The sequence below is a fragment of the Choloepus didactylus genome, chromosome 12, assembly GCF_015220235.1.
Source record: "Choloepus didactylus isolate mChoDid1 chromosome 12, mChoDid1.pri, whole genome shotgun sequence".
In the NCBI taxonomy this organism is placed as follows: Eukaryota; Metazoa; Chordata; class Mammalia; order Pilosa; family Megalonychidae; genus Choloepus; species Choloepus didactylus.
This window is the reverse complement of record NC_051318.1, coordinates 42,103,914-42,112,826: the sequence shown is the minus strand read 5'-3', so window position 1 is coordinate 42,112,826 and position 8,913 is coordinate 42,103,914. Positions and strand designations below refer to the sequence as shown.

The following is an 8,913-nucleotide window of genomic DNA, read 5'->3' as shown; positions in this document are numbered from 1 at the left end:
CTCCTTAGGGTTAATTTTTTCTCTCTGTTATTCTCAGTGGTGCCTTATAATTTATCTTCTCAACTTAAAATATATTGATTTCAAACCTTTCTCCAGTGGAAAATGTTTACCCCTGGAAATTCAACCCCACCCATTAGCATTTTTATACTTCTATTTTAATCTATTAGCATGACAGAATAAAGCTGTTATAAAACCTTAAATAAGGAATAATTAAGGAATACCCCAAAGATACATGAACAAATTACACTGATTTAAGTAGTGGGGCTCTCATGCTAACAAGATAAAGTGGCCAGGCAACTTTCCCCTCTTAAAATGTTACTGGAAACTGGTAAAATGCTTTGAACTGTCTGGATGTTTTCAATGGGCTCTGTTCTACTGGTTCATGAATGCCTTTTTTTTTTTTTTTTTAAGATAGCACAAGTACTTTTTTTTTTTTATCTTCTTTCCTATTCACGATTAAAAATGTGATAAATCAGGTTTTGGCTCTGAATAACAATGGCTTGATTTAGATTTCCTACTAAATCTATTCAAAAGTGAAACAAAGGCTGCCTTTGGAGGATACCTTACACTTCACCTGGACCAGGTACGTAAGGGCAATTCAGATAAAAATCTTGTTAGGAACTCAACAAGAAATAGAGGATTTTCTCTTTTCCCTGGTTCAGGCTTTATTTAAACTCTTTGTTCAAAAAAATGAACAGAGTGATAGTTGGATTCTAATTTACAGATATCGTTTAGTCGTCTAATATTAAATTAGAAGATCACACAAGAAAACCATTTACACATAAAGGTTAAAACCAATACTTAAGCTTTTTAAAAACTTTATATTACATAAAGTCAAAATGAAACTAAATACATGTTAGTCAACTTCATTCACAAACATTAGTCAAAATATATACATTTAAAAGGAACCCCCAAAAAGCTATAATTGAACAAGGTTCTTATTCTAAAATGTGTTTTATCATAATTTGCAAATGAATTGCAGGTGATCTAAAAATAAGCTTATCTGGGAGGGAACTCCAAAACACATTTAAAGGTTCAAGTTGGAGGAGAAATGCTAGCTGAAAATGAAAGACGTGTCATAATTTTTTTTTCAGTTTTGCAAATAAATATATAATTAACACTCAGACAAAAAAGTCTGATTTAATCTTAGATAAAATTGCGATTCTGAAATAGTTCCGCAATTTTTAAGTTAACTTTGACGTTTGCTCAAAATGCTCGAGTCTAAAATCGACTCAAATTTGGGTGAACGCAAATAACACATTTTCAAAGACTCAATGTTTTCACTGACATATACTCATTTACAATGCTAAGGTGAACTCAGCCATAAGAGGAAAACAGCAACCGTGTCTTTTCCTTTTTGTAAATTGTGTCAGATATCCGAGGGAGAAAATCCAATTGACAACTTTTCATCTCACACGTATTTCTTGTCTGCGTTTCTTGCTCTTGAGAAAGAGCTGATGCTTTGATTTGCATATGGAGTGATAAACAAAAGAAACCGTGATCACCTCACACACAAAGGCCAGATTCGAGCTGGTCACTGGTCAAGAATAGATCCGGTCTGGGGCTCTGCTTGAGAGAACAGATATCTGCAAAGTTGCAATACTACAAATAGAGAGCCAAGGTTGCTCAAAGCCATCTCGCTCCGAGAAACTAATAACACAGATCAGCTTCTCCCATGTGCCAGCAATTTCAGACCTAACATTTGAACAGACTGCATGCAGCAAACCAGGAAAAATTAAAAAAAAAAAAAAAAAAAAAAAAAAAAAAAAAAAAATAAAAGGAAAAGAAAGAAAGAAAGAAAGAAAAGAGAAAGAGAAAACAAAAACAAACCCGATAATAAAATTTCTAACAAACAAAACTGTAAAGGCCAACATATCAAAAAGTTGCTCCTCAACCTCTGTGGGCAAAAACGCAACAGGTTCCGAAGTGCAAAGCAGATATCAACTGCTGCCGGATACAACCGACCTCTTTAAAGTTTGCTGCCGAAGTGAGGGTCTGAAGTGATTCTGTGAAGTCACACTCGCACTCGCCCACGGTCTAGCGCGCTCGGCCACTCGCGCACCGACTTGCATCTTTGCCTCTGCCTGGCAGCTATACATCTTCTGCACATACAAATGGAGACCCGGCGCGGAAGGGCGCACAAGGAGGCCGAAGAGTTCGTACCTATACATATGTACACGTATTCACACCGGTCCTCGCCAGGCGGCCCCGCGGGGTCATAGCGCCGCGGCGTAGGCCGCGGGGTAGGGGTCCAGCTGAGGCTTGCCCATGCCCGGCAGCAGGATGTAGGCGAGAGGCGGCTGCAGCCCTGGGCTGGGCCACGCGCTGCAGTTGCACGGGATCATGTAGCCGGGGTTGCCCGGGCTGGGGTGCGAGTGCGTGTGCCCCCCGGCGGCCGCTGCAGCCGCTGCAGCCGCCGCGGCCGCGCCATGGAAGGCGCCCGCGCCGGCGGTGGGGTAGCCCAGCGACGACGCGTACGGGAGACCGGACGACGACGACGAGATCTCTGCCATCTTGGAACCCAGGTCCAGTAGCGAATAGGGGCTGCCGGCGGCCGCGGCTGCAGCAGCGGCGGCGGCGGCGGCGGCCGACTGTGGGAAGAAGACGCGCGCGGCGGCGGCGGCGGCAGCGGCAGCCGCCTTCTCCGGGTTGGCAAGTAGCGACTCCGGCACCAAGCCGGCGCCCGCGCCCGCGTGCAGTCCCGCGCCCGCCTTGAGCGCCGGGTGCTCGGCGTCGGCTACGCCGCCCAGGCCGTAGGGCACAGGGAAAGCGAACTTGTCCTTCTTGAGCAGCGTCTTAGGCTTGCGCCGCGGCCGGTACTTGTAGTCGGGGTGCTCCTTCATGTGCATGGCGCGCAGGCGCTTCGCCTCGTCGATGAAAGGCCTCTTCTCGGACTCGGTGAGCAGCTTCCACTCGGCACCCAGACGCTTGCTGATCTCTGAGTTGTGCATCTTCGGGTTCTCCTGGGCCATCTTGCGCCGCTGAGCCCGCGACCACACCATGAAGGCGTTCATGGGCCGCTTGACGTGGTCCACCGGCTTGGACATGCTCTCGCCGTGCCGCGGCTGCAGCCCGCCGCCGCCCGGGCCCTCGCCTTCGGCCCGGAGAAAATCAATGTTGGCTGCCCGCGGGGACCTGCTCGGCCCGCCCGCACTCGCCGCACCCCACTTCGCGTCCCTTCTCGCCCCGGGGTCACTCCCGCCGGGAAGGAGAAGGGTGGGGGACCAGCCCAGGGCCGCGTCTCGCCCCTGGCCGCCCTTGTGTCTCCGGCCGGGCGCTCGGGAAAATCCTCTCCGGAGAACGATAACTTCTCAAGAAGGCCCCACTCCGCGGTGGCAGTTTTCGCTTTGCTTTCTTTTTGTCCTTCCTCTCCGGTTGGTTTACTCGCGAACTTCTTGCAGGTAGCTGTTGCTCAGCAGTTCTCCCCCCTCCTCTCCCTTTTCTCTCTTAAACGCAAAGCAGCTCCGAAAGTTGCGTCGCGAAGGCTTCCCAAAGTTGAGCAGAGAAGCCCGTCGCCGCGTGCTGCCAAGTACCAAAGGGGGCTCCCCGCTGCTGGAGTGTTTGGGTTCTCTTCGGTGACTTTCTCATTTGACAGTAGCAGATGGAGGTGGGGGAGGAGGAGAGGTGACCCCGGAGGAGGAAGAGGAGGGGGAGGTGCAGGAGGGTCCCGGCGCACCACGGGAACGCGAAGCGAAGCAATAGATATAAATACAAATACAGCAGCACCAGCCGGTCGTCCTGGCTCGTGGCAGGGAGCGCTGAAGGGAACCCTAATCGACACGAGTATTTGGGGGCGGGGGGAGCAGCTGTCCGTGCGCCCCGGTACCTGCCTCGCGGCTATTCCTCTCCGGCTGCTGTGCGGGACTGGCGAGACAAGAAGTTAGTTGAGGCTTGAGCAAGCCTGGGGTCTCTCAGCCTCAGAGGAAATTCTCTCGGCTCGCCAAGGCGCCGCGTCTCGCCGTCCCCCGGGACATGCTGACTCCGTTCCCTCCAAGCCTCTCCAGGCGCGCGGGGTGACTGGGCCTCCCGGCTTTGCGGCCGCGCGGTCTACCAGAGCGTAAGGGTAGTGGAGGGCGGTGCTGCTGCGGCGCGGCGAGCCCGAGACGGCCTCTTCCCCGCCCCCTCCCGCTCTTCTCGGCCTCGGCCGGGCACTTACAACTAACTTCGCCCAAGTTTGCTGCGCCGCCGCCGCCACCGCGCCCTTCTCAGTGCGCTTTCCTGCGAGCGTGCGCCCGCGTGCGCGCCGCGGTCGGGGGCCTTCTCTCCACCTCTCTCCCGCCAGAGCCGACCAGGCGAGGGAGCGGGGATGCTGGAGGAGGGGATTTAAGGAAGACGCGCCATCACCTCAGTTCACGGGTCCGAGCTAGAGTTGCTCCCGCTTTCTCTACTCCCCCATCGGAGTGGCCCCTTCCCGGCCCAGGCCGCCACTCCGCCTCTCCTAGAGGCGACAGCAACCCTCTGCGAAGGCTCAGGTGAGTACAGAAACCTGAGAGTGCATGCGCTGGGAGCCGGCGCTGGGTGTGCATGTCCAGCCGCTGCTGAGAGTGTGTATATCTGGGAGCATGCAGAGGAGGTGGAGCTCAGGACTCGAGGTGGGAGGAGGGACCAGCAGAGCCTCCTCCCGCTCCCACACTCCCAGGACCTCGAATTAAACAGGATCCCCTCCGCCCTCCTCGCAGCTCATTCTCCTCCTCCCACCCCTTTTCACTTGAAAGCAGGTTTAAGCGAGTGGAGACTCCGCAGCGCGCCGCGCAGTCTGCGCACTGTTTGTCGTTGGCAACTCCTGGTGTCATCCGCGGCTACCTTGGCTGACTTCGCGCTGCGCTGGTTGCGGCTCTGGGAGCCCCTGCCTGGAGGAAGGAGGAGCGCACGAGGAAAGCCTTGCTAACTACGGAGGAAGAGGGTTAAAGCCTGGGGAAGGGGGGACGCATCCTTAAAATGCTTCAGACTTTTCCTAGCAAGAAAGTGCTAGTTCTCCTTGGAGATCCAGATGTTACTTGCAACAGATACTTCCCGCGTTTTCTTGCACTGGTAATGCATCCAGTCAGAGGTAGTGGAGTGAAAAATTCTCGAGGAGGGGCTGAGTCCGCTTTTGGCAACCCTTTCTAAATCAAACTAGCCCAGGCCGAAAGTCGGCAGCCTTGGCTGTCTTTTAAGCTCTTTAAAACTAAAGTTTTTGTTTTTTGTTTGTTAAACCTAGTCGCCACAGCCATCTATATGCTGATATGTCTTTAAGGTACAGTTAACTTACTAAATGCACAGATAGTGTGAAGTATTTGAGATTAATAAGTATGCAACATTTTTCTAAAAGGGAAAAATAAAATATGCTAAGTCTATGCTGGAGTATTTTGGTGCTGTTAAACACCATTTTCTTCTTTAGCTGTTAGAGCAGTTTTTCCTTATAATTGACATGATGCAAACAAAAATCAAACAGCTGTTTGTATATTTTTGTCACTTATTGGTATGCTGCAGTACACTCTAATAACATGATCTGTCTGGAGGTTTTATTCACAAATTGGTCTGCCTTTCAGGGAGAACTTTCTTGCCTTCTTTCTTTAGCAGTTCAGATTTGACCTAACTGTGTTGTATATGCAAATAGGTACTCCTATAAACAGTTAACTAAGTCTTCTCTGAGACTTATGTTCAATTCACACACATCACACAAAGCACCGATTGTAATTATGAACTTAGATAAAACCTGTTTTAGGCCATCTGATTTATTTACTTTAGACTGGTTTTCTTGCTCATTTTAATAAAAGAATAGTGATTCTTTCCTTAATTCTAGTTGTTGTGATAACATAAAAATGTGACTCAGCAATTACATGCATGGGAGTTTGTTTTTTTCTTAAGATGTCGTATTTACAGATGTTTATTTTGTATCAGGACCATATTTCTTCACCGGCTCTGTGAAGATACTCTGTCATTCCCAGACTCTGGGTGGAGCAAGGTTAAAACATTAACAGGTGTACTTACATAGACTAGAATATTAGATATATTGTTTTGTAATGATAAAGTACAAAATGATCATTCCTGAGCTTTTAACCTGCTAACTTGTGTAATTGATTTGAAGCAAAAATATTATACACCGTTGCTCAAAGAACATATGTATCAGAACACAAGATTTGAAATATTGTTATTCACTAAACTGTGAATAAAGTTGAGTCTAATCGTGAAAATTATCTTGACATAAAATGAGATAAGAATTGAGACAAGGTATTTTATATTGATGAATTAAATTATTTTATACTATTTTCAAATTTTAAGTCTAAAAATCTACTGCAATGAATTATTACCATGGAAAGAAATGCTTTCATATACCATTGAAATGCATGCTTATATGAGTCTAATATCTTACAAAAATCAAATAGGTAAGATTCCATGAATATAATCCTTCCATTATAAACTATGCAGTATTGCTTGTTCAGTAATATTAAATGGATCAAATTTGAAAGTTCTTCTTAAGTCCAAGAATGTGGAACTGTGGAAAACAAAGATGTCATTAACAAAAAGAAAATGTCTGCTTGTGTGCTCGTTTGTCTATCTGCCAAATAAAATTTTCACGTTTCAAACTAGGTCCAGTTTTGTTTTTTAGGGCATAAAAACTGTTGGCCTTCACAACCTTACAACAAGCTGCGCATTAAGGGAAGGCAGGGTGGAGATGCTTTTACTAACCAACCTTCACATTGTTTGTCTAAATCTGATTGAGCTTTTAACAATGTACATTTTTGAACCATTTCTCTTTCATATGTGTCAAAATGTAAAATCGCTTTTAATTTCCATAGATCTTATGTTTCAATTGAATAGCATGTTATACTTTTGCTCTTGTTATTTGACCTAAAGATGAAAAGTACCAGCATATAGGAAATAGAATGATCTGTGTGAGTGAATAAATGAAAAGAAATTGAAATAGAATTATAAGTCTGATGGGCTTTATATTGTCAACTCTTGATAGTGAGCACCTAGGGAACAGTATAATTTGGTCAGTCTCATCTGTATGGGGTCTGTGTTTTCCTTGTGGTCTCAGTAATATCTGTGATCACACGTATATCTAAGAGTCTAAGATATACTTTCCGAAAAAGTTTGTGGGTCTGTGTAAATTCAGTTTCCTCCTTTCCCCTTTAAATCCTCTCTAGTAAATGGTCTCTTTTCAATTCTGAAACTTTCACTAGGAGGCAGCAGTGAGATTGTTGGGTTTTAAAAAATACCTTGGCAGCAGCAGAGTGACTGTCTCTGTCGGAGAAAACGGGGAGAATATGTGGGTCCCAAAGGAAGAGAAGAGATCAGATGAAGTAAGAGGTTTTTCTCTTGTTTCATTCTCCTCTCTCTTCACTGGATTTTCACCCAGATGGTTCCCTGTAGCATTCTCCTAGAACCATGGAGGTAATACACCACAGCAAAGAAAGCAAACCGAGGAGGTGTTGGGTGATGCCTTCCAAGTGTGGGGGCCTAGTGCACTGCAGGTAGTCCAACCTGGAATAGAGGGAGCAGGCAACTGTAGTTAGGGACCTTCGTAAGCAAGGGCAATGAAAGAATTCATAAGCGTTCATATCTGCATAGAAGAATAATACAGCCTGTTTGTCTTGTTAAGGAGGAAATGAGGAAACTGTGACAAAGGCCAACCTCAGGCAAATCTGCGCTCTAGTCCTCTAGGCCTACTCCGATTGGCCCCATTCCTATCAGCCTCCGTAAGGAGAAAAACTGCAAATAAACAAGCACATGGTCCCCAAGAAACCTGAGAGATGAGAAGAACGTTTGAGTTAGGCAGGCACGGCAGGAACCACCAGCTGCGAAAGTGGCCCTTTGCCACTTACTGCTGAATTTTCATCTTTTTTGAGGTTTCCGTCCTTTATTCCCACTCTGCCTACCAAACTTGGAGAGTGGGAATGTAGAGATCAATTGTGGAGAACCCCTTTTCTTATTTCTCCTTAGCAGTGCTTGGGCAGGCTGGCATTTTCAAAAGGAGCTTTACTTAGATGACACAGCAAGAAAAACAAATTCAAACACACCCCCCTGCTCCCCGCCCCCCAACAAAGAAACCTAAGGGGTGGAGAAAACAGTACAGATGATACAAGACAGGCAACTTCACAAAGTACAGATTTCAAATTCCAAGAATCTCATAAAAGCACTGGAGAGCTTTACTGAGAATAAAATGCCCTTCTAGGATAAGTGCTTTTTTAAGTGAAAGGGAGCTTGAACAAAGATAGAAAAATAGATGGTGAGGTTAGACAGTCAATATGCCATGTGGCCTGTGTAGTGGAAACTCCTTGCACCCCGGAGTTTTCAAATGAAGACAACGGGTTCTGGTATGATGGGGATACTTGTAAATTCCATCACTGTATTGAATTAAATGAACCAATTTTGCATGCTCTGGTTGATTTGGAGAAAGAACCAACCTAAAGAGGGGATCCCTCTTAATTATCCCAACAAAGTGGTAGATAAACCTTGCTCCTGCTATGCAAAAGTCATTCTACCTAACTCTCCTCCCCTCCACTTTCCAGATTGCTTGGCCCTTCATGTTCCTCCCACCCAGATTCAGTTTCCTATCTAAGGATTGCTCTACTTTAGGGCTCATTTGTGGAGGAGTTTGATTATTTTATAGCTATCACTTATTGAGTTCTTATGATACCACACCTTTTACATACATTATCTTGTTTAACTTTCAGGAAAACCCTTTGAGGCAAATGTTATCAGTTCCAATCGCAGATTGAGGGAAGAAGGTTTAAAGCAGATGAGTAACCTGCCCAAAGTCACCCAACTTTAAGTGGAAGAAATGGTATTTGAACTAAGCTGAACTGAGCTGAACCACTACCGTTCTGAGTCCCAGTAGAAGGCTCAGCTCCTTCCTGGCTCACATTCTTTTTTTTTTACTTTTTTTTTTTTTTTATTAAATTCAGTTTTATTGAAATTCACACA

General features: G+C 46.2%; 1 protein-coding gene across 1 annotated transcript; it reads right to left on the bottom strand.

Moving 5' to 3' along the window:
• Positions 1-1,820: 1,820 nt before the first annotated feature.
• Positions 1,821-4,528, bottom strand: SOX21 (SRY-box transcription factor 21). The gene has a single exon (XM_037800545.1). It carries the CDS (start codon positions 3,045-3,047, stop codon positions 2,217-2,219), a length of 831 nt encoding a protein of 276 aa, XP_037656473.1. The 5' UTR covers positions 3,048-4,528; the 3' UTR covers positions 1,821-2,216.
• Between the last annotated feature and the right edge of the window lie 4,385 nt (positions 4,529-8,913).

Coding starts and splice junctions, on each gene's coding strand:
- SOX21 (XM_037800545.1), bottom strand. CDS start 3,047: ATGTCCAAGCCGGTGGACCACGTCAAGCGGCCCATGAACGCCTTCATG.